General features: G+C 36.1%; 1 protein-coding gene across 6 annotated transcripts in view; it reads right to left on the bottom strand.

The window, feature by feature from the left end:
* PHKA1 (phosphorylase kinase regulatory subunit alpha 1) overlaps positions 1 to 21904 on the bottom strand; it is a 171405-nt gene that overhangs the window by 135760 nt on the left and 13741 nt on the right. For all 6 annotated transcript variants that reach the window (XM_061136102.1, XM_061136103.1, XM_061136104.1 and 3 more), the window contains exons 5-6: positions 13010 to 13092; positions 9681 to 9761 (exon numbers count right to left, since the gene is read on the bottom strand). In XM_061136102.1, coding sequence (XP_060992085.1) covers positions 9681 to 9761; positions 13010 to 13092 — 164 coding nt within the window. The remainder of the gene's footprint in view (positions 1 to 9680; positions 9762 to 13009; positions 13093 to 21904) is intronic.

Raw genomic sequence — 21904 nt, 5'->3', positions numbered from 1 at the left:
AAACTGACAAAGACTAAACACAAAGAAAGAATATTAAAAGCAGCAAGGGAGAAGCAATAAGTAACATACAAGGGAACCCGCATATACTTAACAGTTGATATTTCAGCAGAAACTCTGCAGGCCAGAAGGGAATGGCAGGATATATTTAAAGTACTGAAAGGGAAAAAAATCTACAACCAAGATTACAGTACCTGGCAAGGACCTCATTCAAAATTGATGGAGAAATAAAAAGCTTTTCAGACAAGCAAAAATTAAGAGAATTCAGTACCACCAAACCAGCTTTACAACAAATGTTAAAGGGACTCATATAGTCAAGAAATACCAGAGAAGGAAAAAGATCTACAAAATCAACCCTGAACAATAAAGAATATGGCAATAGGAACATATATATCAATAATTACTTTAAATGTAAATGGATTAAATGCTCCAACCAAAAGACACAGACTGGCTGAATAGATACAAAAACAAGACCCATATATATGCTGTCTACAAGAAACCCACTTCAGACCTAAAGACACATATAGACTGAAAGTGAGAGGATGGAAAAATATGCATGCAAATTGGAAGCAAAAGAAACCTGGAGTAGCAATCATCATATCAGACAAAATAGACCTTAAAATAAAGAAGATTACAAGAGATAAGGAAGGACACTACATAATGATTAAGGGATCAATCCAAGAGGAAGACATAACAATTGTAAATATCTACGCACCCAACATAGGAGCACCTCAATACATAAGACAAATACTAACAGACATCAAAGGAGAAACTGACAGTAACATAATAATAGTAGGAAGCTTTAACACCCTACTCACATGAATGGACAGTCCATCAAACAGAAAATTAATAAGGAAACACAAGTCTTAAATGATACATCAGATGAGATGGATCTCATTGATAACTTCAGGATGTTCCATCCTAATGCAAAAGAATATACCTTCTTCTCAAGTGCACATGGGACATTCACCAGGATAGACAACATCTTGAGTCACAAACCAAACCTCAGTAAATTTAAGAAAACTGAAATCATATCAAGCATCTTCTCTGACCACAAGGCTATGAGACTAGACATCAATTACAAGAAAAAAACTGTAAGAAACACAAACACATGGAGATTAAACAACATGTTTCTAAATAATGAACAGGTTACTGAAGAAATCAAAAGGGAAATAAAAAAATTTCTAGAAACAAATGACAATGAAAACACGACAACTCAAAACCTATGGGATACACCAAAAGTAGTTCTAAGATGGAATTTAATAGCAATACAACCCTACCACAAGAAACAATAAAAACACTGAACAGACAACTTAACTTTACACCTAAAGCAACTGGGAAAAGACGAACAAAAAAAATGCCCAAAATTAGTAGAAGGAAAGAAATCATAAAGATCCAAGCAGAAATAAATGAAAAAGAAATGAAAGAAAGAATAGTAAAGATTAATAAAACTAAAAGCTGGTTCTTTGAGACGATAAACAAAATTGACAAGCCTTTAGCCAGACTCATCAGAAAAAAGAGAGAAGAATCAAATCAACAAAATTAGAAATGAAAAAGGAGAGGTTACAACAGACAATGCAGAATTATAAAGGATTATCAGAGACTATTATGAACTATATGGCAATAAAATGGATAACCTGGAAGAAATGGACAGATTCTTAGAAAAATTCAATCTACCAAGACTGAACCAGGATGAAATAGAAATTATGAAGAACGCAATTACAAGCACTGAAATTGAAGCTGTGATAAAATAAAAATCTCCCAAAAAACAAAAGCCCAGAACCAGATGGCCTCACAGGAGAATTCTATCAAACATCTAGAGAACAGCTAATGCCTATCCTTCTAAAACTCTTTCAGAAAATTGCAGTTCAGTTCAGTTCAGTTGCTCAGTCGTGTCATACTCTTTGTGATCCCATGAATCATAGCACACCAGGCCGCCCTGTCCATCACCAACTCCCAGAGTTCATCCAAACTCATGTCCATTGAGTCAGTGACGCCATCCAACAATCTCATCCTCTGATGTCCCCTTTTCCTCCTGCCCTCAATCTTTCCCAGCATCAGGGTCTTTTCAAATGAGTCAGCTCTTTACATCAGGTGGCCAAAGTATTGCAGTTTCAGCTTCAACATCAGTCTTTCCAATGAAAACTCAGGGCTGATTTTCTTTAGGATGGACTGGTTGGATCTCCTTGCAGTCCAAGGGATTCTCAAGAGTCTTCTCCAACACCACAGTTCAAAGGCATCAATTCTTTGGTGCTCAGCTTTCTTTATAGTCCAACTCTCACATCCATACATGACTAATGGAAAAACCATAGCCTTGACTAGATGGACCTTTGTTGACAAAGTAATGTCTCTGCTTTATAATATGCTGTCTAGGTTGGTCAGAACCTTCCTTCCAAGGAGTAAGCGTCTTTTAATTTCATGGCTGTGGTCATCATCTGCAGTGATTTTGGAGCCCCCCAAAATAAAGTCTCTCACTGTTTCCACTGTTTCCCCATCTATTTCCCATGAAGTGATGGGACCAGATGTCATGATCTTAGTTTTCTGAATGTTGAGCTTTAAGCCAACTTTTTCACTCTCCTCTTTCACTTTCATCAAGAGACTCTTTAGTTCTTCTTCACTTTCTGCCATAAGGGTGGTATCATCTGCATATCTCAGGTTATTGATATTTCTCCCGGCAATCTTGATTCCAGCTTGTGCTTCCTCCAGCCCAGCGTTTCTCATGATGTACTCTGCATATAAGTTAAATAAGCAGGGTGACAATATACAGCTGTGACATACTCCTTTTCCTATTTGGAACCAGTCTACTGTTCCATGTCCAGTTCTAACTGTTGGTTCCTGACCTGCACACAGGTTTCTCAAGAGGCAGGTCAGGTGGTCTGGTATTCCCATCTCTTTAAGAATTTTCCACAGTTTATTGTGATCCACACTGTCAAAGGCTTTGGCATAGTCAATAACGCAGAAATAGATGTTTTTCTGGAACTTTCTTGCTTTTTTGATGATCCAGCAGATATTGGCAATTTGATCTCTGGTTCCTCTGTGTTTTCTAAAACCAGCTTGAACATCTGTAAGTTCACAGTTCACGTATTGCTGAAGCCTGGCTTGGAGAATTTTGAGCATTACCTTACTAGCGTGTGAGATGAGTGCAATTGTAGAGGAAGGGACAATTCCAAACTCATTCTACGAGGCCACCATCACCCTGATACCAAGACCAGACAAAGACAACGCAAAAAAAGAAAACTACAGGCCAATATCTGTGATGAATATTGATGCAAAAATCCTCAACAAAATTTTAGCAAACAGAATTCAGCAACACATCAAAAAGCCCATACATCATGATCAAGTTGGTTTTATTCCAGGAATGCAAGGATTTTTCAATATATGCAAATCAATCAATGTGATACATTATATTAACAAATTGAAAGATAAAAACCATATGATAATCTCAATAGATGAAGAAAAAAGCCTGTGACAAAATTCAGCACCCATTTATGATCAAAACTCTTCAAAAAATGGGCATAGAAGGAACCTACCTCAACATAGTATAGGCCATATATGCTAAGCCTACAGCAAACATTATTCTCAATGGTGAAAACTGAAAGCATTCTCCCTAAGATCAGGAACAAGACAAGGGTGTCCACTTTCACCACTATTATTCAACATAGTTCTGGAAGTCCTAGCTACACCAATCAAAGAAAAAAATAAAAGGAATCCAGATCAGAAAAGAAGTAAAGCTCTCACTGTTTGCAGATGACATAATACTGTACATAGAAAACCCTAAAGATAATATCAGAAAATTACTAGAGCTAATCAGTGAATTTAGCAAAGTTGCAGGATACAAAATCAATACACAGATATCACTTGAATTTCTATATACTAACAATGAAAAACCAGAAAGAGAAATTAAGGAATCAATCCCATTCACCATTGCAACAAAAAGAATTAAATATCTAGGAACACACTTGCCTAATGAGACAAAAGAACTGTACACAGAAAATTATAAGACACTAATGAAAGAAATCAAAGATGACATAAACAGATGGAGAGATATTCCATGTTCCTGGATAGGAAGAATCAATAATGTGAAAATGACTATACTACCAAATGCAATCTACAGATTCAATGTGATCCCTATCAAATTACCAACGGCATTTTTCACAGAACTAGAACAAAAAATTTCACAATTCATATGGAAACACAAAAGACCCCGAAGAGCCAAAGCAGTCTTGAGAAAGAAGAATGAAGCTAGAGGAATCAACCTTCCTGACCTCAGATTATACTACAAAGCTACGGTCATCAAGACAGTATGGTACTGGCACAAAAACAGAAACATAGACCAATGGAACAAGATAGAAAGCCCAGAAATAAACCCATGCACCCTGCACCTATGAGTACCTTATTTTTGACAAAGGATCCAAGAATATGCAGTGGGGCAGAGACAGCCTCTTCAATCAATGGTGCTGGGAAAACTGTACAGCTACATGTAAAAGAATGAAGTCAGAACACTTCCTAACATCATACACAAAGATGAACTCAAAATGGATTAAAGGCCTAAATATAAGACCAGAAACTATAAAACTCTTAGAGGAAAACATAGGCAGAACCCTCAAGGACATAAATCAAAGCAAGATTCTCTATGACCCACTTCCTAGAGTAACAGAAATAAAACCAAAAGTAAACAAGTGGGACCTGATTAAAGTTAAAAGCTTATGCATAGTAAAGGAAACTGTAAGCAAGATGAAAAGACAACCCTCAGAATGGGAGAGAATAATAGAAAATGAAACAACTGACAAAGGATTAATTTCCAAAATATACAAGCAGTTCATATAACTCAATGCCAGAAAAACAAACAGCCCAAAAAAATGGAAAAAAGATCTAAACAGACATTTCTCCAAAGAAGGCACACAGATGGCTTACAAACACATGAAAAGATGCGCAACATCACTCATTATTAGAGAAATGCAAATCAAAACTACAATGAGCTATCACCTCACACCAGTCAGAATGGCCATCATCTAAAAGTCTACAAACAATAAATGCTGGAGAACGTGTGGAGAAAATGGAATGCTCTTGCACTCTTGGTGGGAATGTAAATTGATACAGCCACTGTGGAAGATGGTATGGAGATTCTTTTAGAAAAACTAGGAATAAAACCACCACATGACCTAGCAATCCCACTCCTAGGCATATACCCTGAGGAGACCAAAATGGAAAGACACATGTATCCTATTGTTCACTGAAGCACCATTTACAATAGCTAGCACACGGAAGCAACCTAGATGTCCATCGACAGATGAATGGATAAAGAAGTTGTGGTACATATACACACTGGAATATTACTCAGCCATAAAAAGAAATGCATTTGAGTCAGTTCTGATGAGGTGGATGAACCTAGAACCTATTATACAGAGTGAAGTGATTCAGAAAGAGTAAGATAAATACCATATTCTAATGCATATATATGGAATCTAGCAAAATGGTACTGAAGAATTTATTCCCAGGGCAGCAATGGAAAAACAGACATAGAGAACAGACTTGTGGACATAGGGAGAGGGGAAGAAAGGGTGAGATGTATGGAAAGAGTAACATGGAAACTTACATTACCATATGTAAAATAGATATCCAACAGGGAATTTGCTGTATGGCTCAGGAAACTCAGACAGGGGCTCTGTATCAATCTAGAGGGGTGGGATTGGGTGGGAGATGGGAGGGAGGTTCAAAAGATAGGGGATATATGTATACCTATGGCTGATTCATGTTGAGGTTTGACAGGAAAAAAAGAAAATTCTGTAATTATTCTTCAATAAAAAAATAAATTAAAAAAAGAAAAGGAAAAACAAAAGATATAAAGCAGCCCACAGCATGGGAGAGACTTATTGTGAAACACATATCTAATAAGAAGTTTATATAAAAAATTTATAAAGAACTCATACAATTCAATAACAAAAAAACAAATAATTCAATTAAAAATGGGCAAAGGAATTGACTACACAGTTTTTCCAAAGAGAACACAGAAATGGCCAGCAGGAACATGAAAAGATGCTCAACATCACTAATCAAAAGGGAAATGCAAGTCAAAACCACAATCACCTCACATCTTTCAGAATGGTTATCATAGAAAAGATAAGTATTGGTGAAGATGTGGATAAAAGAGAGCCTTGTACACACTTGATAGGAATGCAAGTTGTTTCAGCACTATGGAAAATAATAACTATGGATGTTACTAAAAAAATAAAAAATAGAACTCCCATATGATCCAGCAATTTCTCTGTTGGGTATATATCCAAGGGAAATAAAAACAGGATATCAAAAAATATGCACTCCTGTTTACTGCAGCATCATTGACGATACAGAGAAATAATTTGTGTCCATCAACAGATGAGTGGATAAAGAAGATGTGAAGTATATGTGTGCTCACCTGCCTCTGTGTGTGTGTGTGATGGATTATCATTCAGCCATAAGAAAGAAGGAAATCCTACCACTTATGACAACTTGGATGTACCTTGAGGGCTTTATACCAAATGAGATGTCAGGCAAATATTATATCACTTATGTGTGGAACCTAAAAAAAGTTAAACTCATAAAAACAGAGTAGAATGAGTTATCATTTAAGCATTAATTCCCTGTAATAGAATTTCTGGGTCAAAGGGTATAAACAATTTTTAAGACATAATGCTACATTCCCTTCCATGCAGTTTGTACTAATATAACTAACACCAGCTGTGTACTAACTTCTTTAATGCAAACCAAGTATTACCTTTGAAATTTTTCCTAATTTGATAGAAAAATGGTGAGTCAGTTGCATTAATTTGCTAACAAAGTTGAATATTCTTTCAAATATTTATTAGTTATTTGTAGCTCCTCAATTATGAGACAGAACTGACTTAATCTTTGGGATACAGGTAATTCTGGAAAGCTTCCTTTGAGAAATCATGTCTAACTGACACCTAATGGGTTGTGCAGATATCATCCAGGAACAAAATACTTAACAATTACAAGGGGAAGATAGCAAATTTACAGCAGAGAAATATGGCAGATACCACCTTAATGAAGTCATCAAACTTAACATAAACAGTAATGAGATAAATCCACAGCTGTACTTCCTGATGATGTACTGAGGACGTGTCATTATCTCTGTGGTATTATTGTCAAAAATGCATATCTTGAATCAAACCATGAGGAAATATCACACAAAATCAAACTGAAGGACATCCTATAAAACAACTGGCCTATAATCTTTAAAAATGCCAAGATCATAAAAGGTAAGTCAAGTCTGAAGTATTATTCCAAGTTAAAGAAATCCAAAGAGATATTTGCATATAGGGTTATCGTTACCATCTTTCTAAATTCCATATATATGTGTTAGTATGCTGTAATGTTCTTTATCTTTCTGGCTTACTTCACTCTGTATAATGGGCTCCAGTTTCATCCATCTCATTAGAACTGATTCAAATGAATTCTTTTTAATGGCTGAGTAATATTCCATGGTGTATATGTACCACAGCTTCCTTATCCATTCATCTGCTAAATGTAACATGTTACCCTGGATTGGATTCTAAATCATAAGGGTTTTTGTTTGTTTTTGATTTTGGCTATAAATTATATTATTGGAACAATTAAAGAAATTTGAATGGGATCTTTGGATTATGAGGTAGTATGATGCCAGTGTTCATTTCCTGATTTTGATGATTGGACCATGGTGATGGGACTGTCTTTGAGGAAATTTATACTGAAATATTTAGGAGGCATGAAACATCATGTCTGCAATTTACTCTCAACTGGTTCAGGAAAAAATTATGTGTATGTGTAAACAGAAAGAACAAAGAAATGTTAACAAGTAGGGAACTTGAATGAAGGGCATATGGGAATTCTTTGCACAGTCCTTACAAGTTTCCCAAAGTCTGAAATGATTTCAAAATAAAATGTAGAAAAATGTTTCAGTGGTTAAAATTTTTTAAATCAAATTACTCATAAATATTGATAATATTCAGAGTTAGTGAGGGTTTGAGGAAAATGATACAGATGGCACATGATGGCATATATCCATCATATGAAGTTGCTTAGTCATGTCCAACTCTTTGTGATGCTATGGACTGTAGCCTACCAGACTCCTCCGTCCATAAAATTTTCCAGGCAAGATTACTGGAGTGGCTTGCCATTTCCTTCTCCAGGAGATGTTTCCTACCCAGGGATCAAACCCAGGTCTCCTGCATTGCAGGCAGATGCTTTACTGTCTGAGCCACCAGAGACGCCCATATCCATCATATATGAATGGGGAAAATGTAAACTGGTGGAAATTGTTTTGGAGGGCAGTTTTAAAGTGTACATCCCTTAACCCAATGGTTTCACTTTTAGGAATCTATCCTACAAAAATATTCATGCAGGTTCACCAGGATGTATGTACAAAGATCCTCACTAAAGCATTATCATCAACAGAGTAATTATTAAATTTGTGTGGCAACTGAAAACATTGAATTAGACTATCTGTATGAAAGAAGATGTTTGGTTATGTTGTTCAGTAAAATTTGAGGCTGCTGTATTTAAAACATCATAGAGGTAAATTCAGAATATGATTTAATTTTTAAAAATAGGCTCAATATCTGTATCATTTTGGTAATCAAAAATACATTAAAAAGAAAAACATTTACCCAGGGAATGCATATTTTATAAGGACAAAATTACATATAAATTTATTAAACCACATTAATTATATAGTTTAAATTTTCTATAATCTTATTTTTGGTTTTATTTTATCTGTCATTGCCTCTTAGGGTTAAGCTGTCCCCTTATAACTGTTTCTATTTTGCCTTGTATTTTTAATACATTTTGCTCTGTATTAATTGAAACTACATTCCAGGCCAGACTTTCTCATTCTATCTTGACCCCCTTTGTCCCCTTTGTTCCATGTAATACTTTTGGCTTTAAATTGTACTTCATTTGAATTCATAGTCACCTGTACTCTTTTTTGTTTATTTTGGCCAGACTTTGTCCATCTTTCTGATTTAAATCTTTCTGTGGCAATTTGCTGTCTTAGAGCTTTTAGAAGTGGTATAGGTATAGACTGAATTTCCTTTCTTTGTTTTTTAAATAAACCTATGTCTTTGCTTTTAGGTAGGAGAAACAAATTAAGTCATGTATATTTATCATTATAATGGATATGTTTGATCTTATTCCTGCTATCCAGTTTTATGCCTTCTTGCTGCTTTCAGAGATAAAAGCTAAAATTAAGGCAGTAGCAGTAGGAAGGATAAGATGAAGCCAAGTGGAAGATAGTAATAATGATGAAGATAACAGTATAGGGGATTCAGGAGAGTGAGTGGGGTGGAGAATTGAGAGATGGTTTCCTGATATCAAGCTTTGTCAACTTGGTGTGTGGAAGGGAAAATAAGCCTCCTTTTGTTTGTTTTTGTTGTGGTAGAGATGATTTTAGTTTAAGACATGTTTTCTGAAATCCTTGTGGGATATGTAAATAGAGATATGCTACAAAAGCAGTTGTACATACAAATCTAGAGCTTATGAAAGAAGTCTTTACCTACATGCCCATAATTATATGGGAGACTCTGGACACTGCCCATGGTTTAAAAGATCAATTAATTTGATGATGGTCCACATTCATGTTAAGGCTTTATGGCGAAAGTGTATGAAACTTATCCCACATTTGGTAAAAGCAGAGTGAGGAAAATTACCTTTGCCATTCCAACTGAACTGGCATTCAATTCTGAGATTCCTTGATTGGTCTTGTCTCCACGTTCCCATATCCCAAAGTCCTGGCATAAAATAACCAACACACCATTAGCAAGTCACCACTACTAAATGCTTACTAGATATACAACCCTTGAATAAAAGGCATAAATATTAGCTAACTTGCCATACATACGTTTGCCCACAATGCTTATTAAGGAGAGGCCAAGGAGTTGAGTTCCCCCTATAACTATTTCCCCACTAGCTTTCAATTCTCTTGGGGACTCAAAGAAATTAGAAGATACCTTGATGGCTAAGAACTGTAACTTAGTTCATCTAAAGAGGTCCTTATCAAAATTTTTCATTAAAGCGGATATCTAGGGGGTCTAAGAAACAGAGCCTAAACATCAACTCAAATATTTTATCTTAAATATCCATTCTAATTTTATTCTCTATTGGCAATGACAATGTACCAAGAACTTACTTAGGCACTTTACATTATTATCATCCTTAATCCTTACATTTTATAGATGAAACTGAGGTGCAAAGAGAGGTTAAGCAACTCACCCAAGGTCACATAGTTAATGAATGACAGGGCTAAAATTAGAGTCCAAGTTCTCCAAAGCCTACATTCTTAACCATAGTGCTATACATCTCCTCGATAATACAAAGATAACATTTAAAATTACTTTTTAAAACTTGTTCATTTCTAAATAACATTAGATTAACAGAGAAGTTTCAAGAATAGCAGTGAGTTCCTATACACTTTTCACTCAGCTTCCCTTAATGTTAACACTTGACATAGCCATAGTACAATTGTCAAAGTGAAATTTACATGAGTAAAATATTAGTAATTATGGACTTTCATAGGATTTCACCAGTTTTTCCACTGAGAGCCTTTCTATATTCCAGGATGCAATCCAGAATACCATGCTGCATTTGTCGTGTCTCCTTAAATCTCTTCCAGTTACAGTTTCTCAAGCCTTGTCTTTTATACCTTGACACTTCTGAAGATTAATGGTCATATATTTAATAGATTTCCCTCAATTTGGGTTTCCTTGATATCTTCTCTTGATTAGATTGAGGTTATGCATTTTTGGCAAGAATACTAGAATTCTATAAACATTATGCTCCTTCTTAGTGCATCATATCAGGGGTACACAATGTTGATGTCTTATTACTTGTAACAACCTTCATCACTTGGTTAAGGTAGTGTCTACAGAGTTTCTCCATTCTACTGTTATCATTTTCCTATTATATTATTATACTAATTGCAAGCATCCTTTGGAGATACTGTGGATTCAGTTACAGACCACAGCGATAAAGCAAATATTGCATTAAAGCAAGTCATATGACTTTTTGGTTTCAGTACATATAAAAGTTATATTTATACTACACTGTAGTCTATTAAGTTTATAACAGTACTAAGTCTAAAAAAACAATGTACATACATTAATTTAAAAATATCTTATTGCTAGAAAATGCTAACCATTATCTGAGACTTGGGTGAATCAAAATCTTTTTGCTGGTGGAGGATTTGACATACTGCAAGAATTACCGGAATGTGACAGAGACATGAAATGAGCAAATGTTGTTCAAAAAATTGCACCAATAGGCTTACTTGACATAGGGTTGTCACAAACCTTCAATTTGTAAAAATCACAAGTAACTGCTAAGTTCAAGAGAGTGAAACAGTGAAATGAGATATGCCTGTAATTAATATATATCTTCAGAGATAAACTTTATGACTGTGCAAATATCTTGTTTCTCCTTGAATATCCATCCACTAATTTAGCATCCATCAGTGAATTATCCCTGCAACAATCATAGTGGTGTTTCAATGGTGATTTTCTAGTTCCTTTATTACCTCTACACTTATTAATTACAGTCCTTCTCTAAGGAAGTACTATCCTTTCTCCCTCATTTTTTACTCAGCTATTTATTTATATCAGTATGAACTTAGAGATATTCAATTTATTCTCTGGGTTGTAATAAAATGTTACTATTATTTATTTTGCTCAAATTGTTCCAGCTCTGGCCATTGGGAGTTCTTCTAAATTGGCTCCTGTTTTCTTTTAACATGCTCCATTTTCAAAAACACTTCCTCCCTTTCTGTCATAAGATGCTCAAATACAGTCTCATCTTGTATTTTCCCTGTCCCAATGGAATCAACCACTTTTACAAGGAATTTTCATTCCTTTTATTAGAGAATGATAGTTACATTCAAGACCTGAGTACCAGCGCTCATTGCCACTGTGGTGTCAGGCATCTAGGCTCTCTCATTGAACAGAACTTGGAAATACTCATATGCACACACATGCTTGCACATGCACACACACACCTGTATTTATTTTGGTATTTACCTTAAGTTACTTTTAATATCAAATCTCTGTGTCAAAAGATGAAGTTTCAGAAAGGTAAGCCATATTTATCCCATAGTGAGTCTCATCTGCCCCTAAACCCAGCTCTACCCTAGTTTGTGCAGCAAAGATTAGAGTATGAGAAGGCACAAATATCATTAATTCTACTGCTGCAACCTTGGCTACAATAGAGGTCAGAAAACCCTGGTTTTAACCCTGCATCACAGCAGGCTTATGGTATCAGAAAACAAAAATCTATCAACAAATAATATGTTTGCACCAAATATGTCTATATTAGTATTACCCTTCTCTGGAGAAGGGAATGGCTACCCACTCCAGTATTCTTGCCTGGAGAATTTTATGGACAGAGGAGCCTGGTGAGCTACAGTCCATAGGGTTGCAAAGAGTCAGCCACGACTGAGCGACTTTCACTTCACTGCTGGTAAATAAGGAGGGACAGGCTCCAGATTTTCCCTCACACCTGAAAAAACAACTAACCAAACCAAAACAATTAAATGAGTAAAACACTGAACTGTATATGACACAGCCATTTTCAACACAATGAGCATCGTGCAATGAAGAATAGTAATTTCTGAGAGAGATGTTAAATATATTATGACCTCATTAAAAAATGACTTAATTAAAAACCCACCTCATATGGTAGTTGTAAAAAAGAGTAATTATTTTTGTATAGTAAGCACTGAATCAATGTCTACAGATGATATTAAACACACAACTAAACTTTATTTCTAAGTAGCTAACTGACCGATAATACTCCTTAGCTATTCTGCTCCCATTTAACCATAAATGCTAGAAGGACGACAGAGCTTAGTAACGAAAGAGGCTGAAGGCAACTTCTGCCAGAAGCCTTATAGACTGGTTCACTATGAGCGGCAGCCTTAGGAGAAGCAATAGGTTGTTCAGTATATTTAAAACATCACAGGTTTAAAATTCATTCCAAAATGAGTACTTACAGCAGTTTTATATGCAGCTTCAATGTAAAACACAAGGTTCTGTATGAAATTAACTTCATCTAGACTGTGGATAATATGAAGTCCTGAGGAAAAAGAGAATAAAGGTATAGAGCTAGTCAATTATCACTACAGGCTTTATAGGCAGCCATAGTGACTAACTGACCCCCTTACTCCCAAAGAGTCCTACTCCTGCTTAGGAATCAAGAAGCACTTTGATTTCTAAAACATAAAAATAATACCACAAATCAGTCCTAGGCTAGTTTTCAACTAAGTGAGGCACCAGAATGTTTTAAAATGGAAGAATTTTGATTGATATTTGTTTTAATGAAAATCCTCAGACTTCTAATTCTACAGGTAACTAATTGGTGCTGTGTTTAAATGTATAAACCTAGGCATCTGGAAAAAGAAAGATAAACATTTTAAAGAAGGCTTGGAGGGAGTCTAAATAATAAGTGGGTGAAGATTATGATTTTAAGAACCCAAAACCATATTTTAGAGAGTAAAAATGATAATTAATCTAAATTTGAACTATACAAAGAGAGCTTATAAATAAAATATTTTACATGAATTATACATTCAACTTTCACAACAACTCTAAGAGGTGGTTACCTCTATTTTCTGCCTGAGGCTTACAGAAGTTAAATATTTGCCTAAAGCCATGAAACTAATACATAGTGGAAATAGGACTCAATTGACTGTCAACTTTTGTTTCATTTCAGAGACCAAGTTCCTAACCAAGATACTATACTGCTTCCAAGTGTGTACAACATGATCCATTTTTGTTTAAAAACTAACTCCTCTCCTTTCCCTGCCATCAAGGGAAATACCAACAATTACACAGTGAAAGTTTTTCTCCCCATCAGGATCACATCACTCCCACCCTACCAAGTTTCCTCTCTAGAAGAAACCAATCTTAACCAGTTTCCTCTGTATCCTTTCAGAGATACATTATGCATATATAAAAATTATGCAAAAATATGCTGCACCTTGCTTTTTTAATATACAACTTGGAGACAAATATATCTGCCTCATTTAAAAAAAAATGACCACATATCATTCCACTGAAAAGCTATTCGTATAACCAGTTCCCTAATGAAAGACATTTGGGTTGTATCTAATCTTTCATTACTACTATCAATGCTGCAATGAATATCTGTGTGTTTATATCTTTGTGGACATGCACCAGTATATCAAGGTAAATTCTTAACTACTGAGTCACAGATTCATGCATATTATTTTTTCCAACATTTTATTTTGAATATTTTCAAACAAAAAAGGAAAGAATTTTATAGTGGCACCTGTAGATTTTACACACCACCTGGACTCAACCATTAACATTTTACTATACTTTTAAATCATGTATATATCCATCCAACCTTCCTTCCAATTTTTGATAAATTTCTAAGTAAGCTACAAACATTGGTACTCCTCTCTCTAAATAATTCACCACATGTACATTAAATGTTGATAATCATCAGCATGTTATTCTGCAAAGAAATTCCATGGTTTACATACCAACCAGCAATGCCTGCCTATTTCCAACATGTTTGTAAACACAGGCTTTAATAAATGTTTTTGATCTTTACTACTTTAATGGATCAGAGATAGAATATCCTTGCACTTTAATTTGTAGCTCTTTTATTTTGAGTACAGTTGTGAGTCTTATGTTTATAAGCCAGCTGTATTTCTTTTTTTTTTGTATTTCTTTTCCTATGAACTTTTTGCATTTTCATATCCTTCAACTTATATTGAATTGACCATCTTTCTGTTATTAATATATTAATAAATATTAAAGAAATTGGACTTTTGCCCATCATATGCGTTGCAAGTATTTTTCCTAGTTTGTTTGACCTTCCATTTTGCTTACAGTATATTTTTCTTCCCAGAAGTTTTTATTAAAAAGTTTTATCTCATGAATGTTTCTAGTGCTTTCAGTTTCTTTTTATTTGCATTTAAATCTCTGATTTATTGACAAGTATTTTAAATCACAGAACTCTAAGTTAAAAATTAAAAATGACTATATGATTCAGATGATCAGATTGCAAACTCCTCCTGATCCATGGCTCTGTCAAAACAGAAACCACAGCACAGGGCAGCATGGGGAGCAAAGGGTCTTTTTTGTAGTGGTATTGACCCACCTTAACCTCTTGGATAGAGAGGAAAAAAAGAGAGGCAGTAATATTGGACATCAGCTTCATAGCTTTATTTTGTCAGCGTTGTGTGCCAAGGTACTTGAACATAGACTGAAATAAGGCAGTAAGTGTGAAACCAGTTTTGACAATCTCTTAGACTCAACTAGTCACTTAGACTCAACTTAGACTCACTTAGGCTCAACTTAGATTCACTTAGACTCAACTTAGACTAACTAGTCACTATACCATATAAATGACACACATCTACCATTTTTCCTTCTGCTCATGATATTCTGTTTACACAGCTTTCTCCATATCTTGAAATCCTAACTGTTCTTTCAAGGTCCAGTTCAAATGCTGTCTCCTCTTGTGATGTTCTCATTGATTCCCCTCTTCTGTGCTTCACGTAATTTTATTTTTCTTGCTCTTATGAACTTAGTTTTTACTTTGTACCACAGATAAATCTTTACCTGAATTTGAAGAAATCTTATTCATATTTGTAGCCCCCCAAAACATCTCATATAGCCCCTAAAAGTAACTCATAGTCTAATTTGAATGGTATTAAACAATATTTTGAATAGTAGATGTTCAATAATTATTTATTGAATGATCTTAAACAACCCTGTTAACCACAGGAGAGGACCTGTCTCTTGAAGCAAGACCATACATAACATCTGGTTCCTGTCCCTTCTATGGAGCCAAGGTACTGCCTGTAGAAAAGAGGGTGCATTGATACGAATCAGCCATGGATTTACATGTCAATGTATGGCAAAAACCACTACAATATTGTAAAGTAATTAGCCTCCAACTAATAAAAATAAATGGAAAAAAAAGAAAAGAGGGTGCAGAGGTGAGATACACAGGTGAAATGAAGTAGGGCTTGGGTAAGGCCAAAGATGGCAGTGCTGCATAAAGCATACTAAAATATCCAGAAATGAGGCTGACCCAGTGGTCTACTCCACAGACTGATTTGCACTTGCCTAAAATTAAGCCTCTCTCTCCCTTATTTTTAAAAACAGTAATATTGAGATCTTCTTCACATACCATATAATTCACCCATTTCAAGTAAATAATTTAGTGGTTTTTAGGGTTCACAGTTCTGCAACCATTACCATAATCAATTTTAGAACATTTTCACCATCCCTCCAAAGAAATCTTGTATCCATTGCAGTCACTCCCCATTTCCCTTCAACACTTGTCCCATCATTCTGTACCCAGTCCTGGCCAAGCAATCACTCATGTGCTTTATATCTCTATAGATTTGCCATACTATTCTTACAAATGCAATCATACAATATGTGACTTGTTGTGTCTGGGTTCTTTCACTTAGCATAATGTTTTCAAGGTTCATCCACGTTGAAGCGTGTATCAGTACTTCATTTCTTTTTATTGCTAAAAACATTCAATTGTGCAGGTATATCACATTTTATTTATCCAATGAGTAGTTGATACACATTTATGTTGTTTCTATTTTTTGACTACTACAAACAATGCTGCTATGAAAATTCATGCATGAGCACAAGCTTTTTAGTAAAAATGTTTTCATTTTTCCTGAATATATACCTAAGAATGAAACTGCTAGATCATATGGTAATTCTGTTTAACCTTATGAGAGTTGCCAGACTCTTTTACAAAGTGGCTGTACTATTTTACATTTCCATCAGCAACATATGAAGGTTCCAATTTCTCCATATCTTCAGAAACTTTTATTTTCTGTCTTTTTGATTACAGCCATTCCAGGGGGTGTGATATGGTATCTCATTATGGTCTGCATCTTCATTTCCCTAGTGACTAATGATGTTCAGCAATTTTTCATGTATTTATTGGTCATGTGAATATCTTTGGAGAAATGTCAATTCAGATTCTTGGCCCATCTCAAATTAGGTTATCTTTTCGCTGTTGAGTTGTGAGAGTTCTTTACATACTCTAGATACAAGTTTCTTACCAGATATATGATTTGCAAATATTTTCTATCATATTGTGGGTATTTTTTCTCTTTCTTGAAAGGGTTCTTTGAAGTCCAAGAGTTGTTAAACATAAGTTTATCTCAAGTTGACAAATTCCAATTTATTTTTCCTTTATTTGCTTATACTTTTGGTGTCATATCTAACAGGGCCTTGTCTAAGCCAAGGTGAGGAAGATTTAATCCTATATTTTTCCCTAAATGTTTGTTATAAACTCAAAATTTCCCCCATGAAATTCATATGTTGAAGCCCTAACCCTCAACGTGACTGTACTTAGAAGTGAGGCTTTTAAGGAGGTGAAGTGAAGTGAAGTTACTCAGTCATGTCGAACTCTTTGCGACCCCATGGACTATAGCCTACCAGGTTCCTCCATCCATGGGATTTTCCAGGCAAGAATACTGGAGTGGGTTGCCATTTCCTTCTCCAGAAGATCTTCCCAACCCAGGGATTGAACCTGGGTCTCCGACATTGTAGGCAGACATTTTACTGTCTGAGCCACCAGGGAAGTCTAAGGTTTAAGGAGGTAATTCACGTTAAATGAGATCATAAGGGTGGGGCCCTTATACAATAGGGATTGGTATACTTATGAAAGGAGACATCAGGAGTGCACACACAGAGAGAAAAGGCCATATGAAGACACAGCAGGGAAGGTGGTTGTCTGCAAGCCAAGGTGAGATGATTCATCAGAAACCAGCACTGCTGACACCTTGATCTTGGACTTCTAGCCTCCAGAATTCTGAGAAAATAAATTCCTGTTCTTTATGCCACCCATTCTGCAGTATTCTGTTATAGAAGCCCTACTGGATTAAAACCTTTTACAGTTTTCCTTCCTACATTTAAGTCTATGATTCATTTTGTGTTAGTTTTTGTCTATGGTAGAGAAGAAGTCCAATTTCTTTCTTTTGCATGTGGATATTTGGTTTTCCCAGCATCATTCTTTCCCCACTGAACTATCTTGGCATCCTTGTCAAAAATCAACTGACCATGTGTTGCTTCTGGACTCTCAGTTCTATTCTGTTATTCTATGTGTCTATCCTTATGCCAGTATCACAATATTTGGAAGTAAGTTTTGAAATCAGAAAGTGTGAGTCCTCTAACTTTGTTCTTCTTTTTCAAAATTGTTTTGACCATTCTTGGTCCTTTGGATTTCCATATACATTTTAGAAACAGCTTGTCATTTTTCACAAAGAAGACAGCTGGAATGTGCACAAGAATTGCATTGAATCTATAGATCAATTTGGGGAATGTTGCTATCTTAACAGTAAGTGTTCTAATCCATGAACATAGGATGTCTTTCTAATTTACCATCTCTCATTTTCTTCATTTGTTCCTGTGGAGTTGAGTTATGATTTGGTTATCTTTTTCTTAATTCAATATAGTTTTGCTCCCACCCACCTCCTTGGTTCTGATATTATCAAATATATTTACATTTTTATATGCTATAAGCACAACAATACAGGTTATTGTATAAAATGTATAAAACAAGTTTTATACAATTGATTTTTAGGTCAGTTCAGTTCAGTCGCTCAGTCATGTCTGACTCTTCGCGACCCCATGGACTGCAGCTCACCAGGCTTCCCTGTCCATCACCAACTTCCAGAGCTTGCTCAAACTCATTTAGGTCAGTTAAGATAAGAAAAAAGAAATATGTAATTATACCATATTTTATAATTATTTTTACCAGTGGTCTCGTTTGTGTGTGTGTGTGTGTGTGTAGATTCCAGCTACTGCCTTTGGTCACCTTATTTTAGTATAAAGAACTTCTTTTAGTATTTCTTGTAAAGTAGGTCTGGGCTTCCCAGGCGGTGCTAGTGGTAAAGAACCCGCCTGCCAATGCAGGAGACATAAGAATCTGTTCAATCCCTGGGTCGGGAAGATCTCCTGGAGGAGGACATGGCAACCCACTCCAGTATTCTTGTTTAGAGAATCCCACGGACAGAGGAGCCTGGCAGGCTACAGCCCTTAAGTTTGCAAAGAGTCGGACATGACTGAAGTGACTAAGCACCTAACATAGGTCTATTAGCAACAAATTCTCTCACTATTTATCTGGGAATGTCTTTATCTCAGTTTGTTTTTTTGAAAGATAATTATAAGATTCTTGGTTATACTTCCTTTCTTCAGCCTTTTAAACATACCATTCCACTGTCTTCTGGCCTCTACTTTTTTTCTGAAAAGAAGTCAGCTGATAATCTTATCTGGATTCCCTTTATGGTGGCTCAGATGGTAAAGAATCTGCTTGTAATGCGGGATACCTGGGTTTGATCCCTGGGTTGAGAAGATCCCCTGGAGAAGGGAATACTCCAGTATTCTTGGCCTGGAGAATTCCATGGACAGAGGAGCCTGGCAGGCTATAGTCTATGGGGTCACAAAGAGTCAGACACAACTGAGTGACTTTCATATACATAACAAGTCATTTTTCTCATATTGCTCTCAAGATGTTTGTTTTTAGCTTTTAACTTTTTTACTATGATGTTTCTGAATATGGATCTCGGTTTATCCTACCTGGAAATCTTTGAGCTCCTTGGATATGTAGATTAATGTTTTACACTAAATTTGGGATGTTTTCATTCATTATTTCTTTTATTTCAATAAAGATTGATTTTATTTTTTTGGCTATGCTGGGTCTTCATTGCTATGTGTGGGCTTTCTCTAGTTGCAGAAAGCAGGGGCTACTCCATAGTTGTGGTGCATGGGCTTCTCATTGCGGTGGCTTCTCTTGTTGCGGAGCATGGGCTCTAGGCACATGGGCTCAGTACTTGTGGCTCTCAGGCTCTAGAACATGGGCTCTGTAGTTGCAGCACATGGGCCTAGTTGCCCCACAGCATGTAGAAACTTTGCGGCTCGAACCTGTGTACCCTGCACTGGCAGGCAGATTCTTAACCACTGGTCACCAGGGAAGTCCCATTATTTCTTTAAACATGTTTTCTGCTCCTTACTCTTCTCTTATTACACATGAGTTGGTAGCGGTTGGTGTCCTACATTTCTCTGGGGTTTTATTCATTTTGCTTTATTGTTATTTCCTGCTCTTCAAACAGCATAATTACTGTTGATCTGTCTTCAAATATGCTGATTTTTCCCTCTGCCAGCTCAAATCAATTGAGTCTCTCTACTGAGGTCCATATAGTCAAAGCTATGATTTTTCCAGTAGTCATGTATGGATGTGAGAGTTGGACTATAAGGAAAGCTGAGTGCTGAAGAATTGATGCTTTTGAACTATGGTGTTGGAGAAGACTCTTGAGAGTCCCTTGAACTGCAAGGAGATCCAACCAGTCAATCCTAAAGGAAATCAGCCCTCAATATTCATTGGAAGGACTGATACTGAAGCTGAAGCTCCAATACTTTGGCCACCTGACACGAAGAACTGACTCATTGGAAAAGGCCCTGATGCTCGGAAAGATTGAAGGTGGGAGGAAAAGGGGACGACAGAGGATGAGATGGTTCGATGGCATCACTGACTTGATGGACATGAGTTTAAGCAAGCTCCAGGAGTTGGTGATGGACAGGGAAGCCTGGCATGCTGCAGTCCATGGGGTTTCAAAGGGTAAGACATGACTGAACGATTGAACTGAACTGAGTCTTTTGGGCTTCCCAGCTGGCTCAATGGCAAAAATCCACCTGCCAAGCAGGAGATGTGGGTTCGATCCCTGGGTCAGGAAGACCCCTGGGGTAGGAAATGGCAACCCACTCCAGGATTCTTGCCTGGGAAATTCCATGGACAGAGGAATCTGGTGGGCTACAGTCAATGGGGTCAAAAAGAGTTAGACATGACTTAGTGACTAAACAACAACAAAATGAGTCTTTCATTTCAGTTACTATATTTTTCAACTTTCCATTTGGTTCATTTTTATCTTTTTATTGAAATTCTCTATTTGATGAAATGCAATAATCATATATTCCTTTATTTCTTTAAGCTTTGTGTTCTTTAGCTTTCTGGACACTTTTATAGTAACTGCTTTCAAGTCTTTGTTCCCTAAATTCAACATATGTTTCCTCTCAAAGGCAGCTTCTATCACCTGCTTTTTCTTCTGTTGGCTCAGGCTTTCCTGCTTCTTTGCATGCCTCATAAATTTTTGCTGAAAACCAGATATTATAGATAATATATAGGTATTGATATTTTCCCTTATGGGAATTGTTTACCCGTTTATTTGTTTAGTGACATGGATTATTTCAGTGAAATTTATTTACCCCATAGTATGCAGCCCCTGAAGTTGTTCCTCAGAGCGTGCTGCCCTGGATATATACACTGTCACCCCAGGAGGATAGTGGTTTTAGCTTTAGCAATTTGTCTCTTTCTGTGATCCATTACACTTGATCTTAGCCATAAGGCTGAGAAGGGATCTGTGATTTGTCTCTGTTGGTATCAGATGTTAATCTCCACTAATTGTCAATTAATTGTTCTATTATGTTGTACAAGGCCCTGAGGCATAAATTGTTGACAGTTTCATTCAATTAAATTCAGGTCCCATTTCATTTAGTCTCATGCCAGTCTTTGACAGTTGTTCTAATCCCAGGAGGGCTTTTTTTAGCTCTCTCTTTCCTTGGTTCTCAGTTAAAACGGCTAGCTAGTCTACAGGTTAGCTTGTTGCTCATATTATTGAGTTATCAGACTCATCTTAATTTCTTAGAACCAAAATCTTCATTGTTTCTGAGAGTGTCCTTAGTCTTGAACTTCTCCACATTCTGTTCCAAAACTCAGTTATCTTGGGAGGAGCTACGGATTTTTCTGTTCTTATGGCGTGCCCTACCATCCATGCTACTAGAAAGGTGGGTCAGGCCTAGTATTCTTGGTCTGCTCTGCC

This window comes from Dama dama, chromosome X, assembly GCF_033118175.1.
Source record: "Dama dama isolate Ldn47 chromosome X, ASM3311817v1, whole genome shotgun sequence".
In the NCBI taxonomy this organism is placed as follows: Eukaryota; Metazoa; Chordata; class Mammalia; order Artiodactyla; family Cervidae; genus Dama; species Dama dama.
Note: the sequence above shows the minus strand (reverse complement) of the source record. Positions and strands in the feature narration are given on the sequence as shown.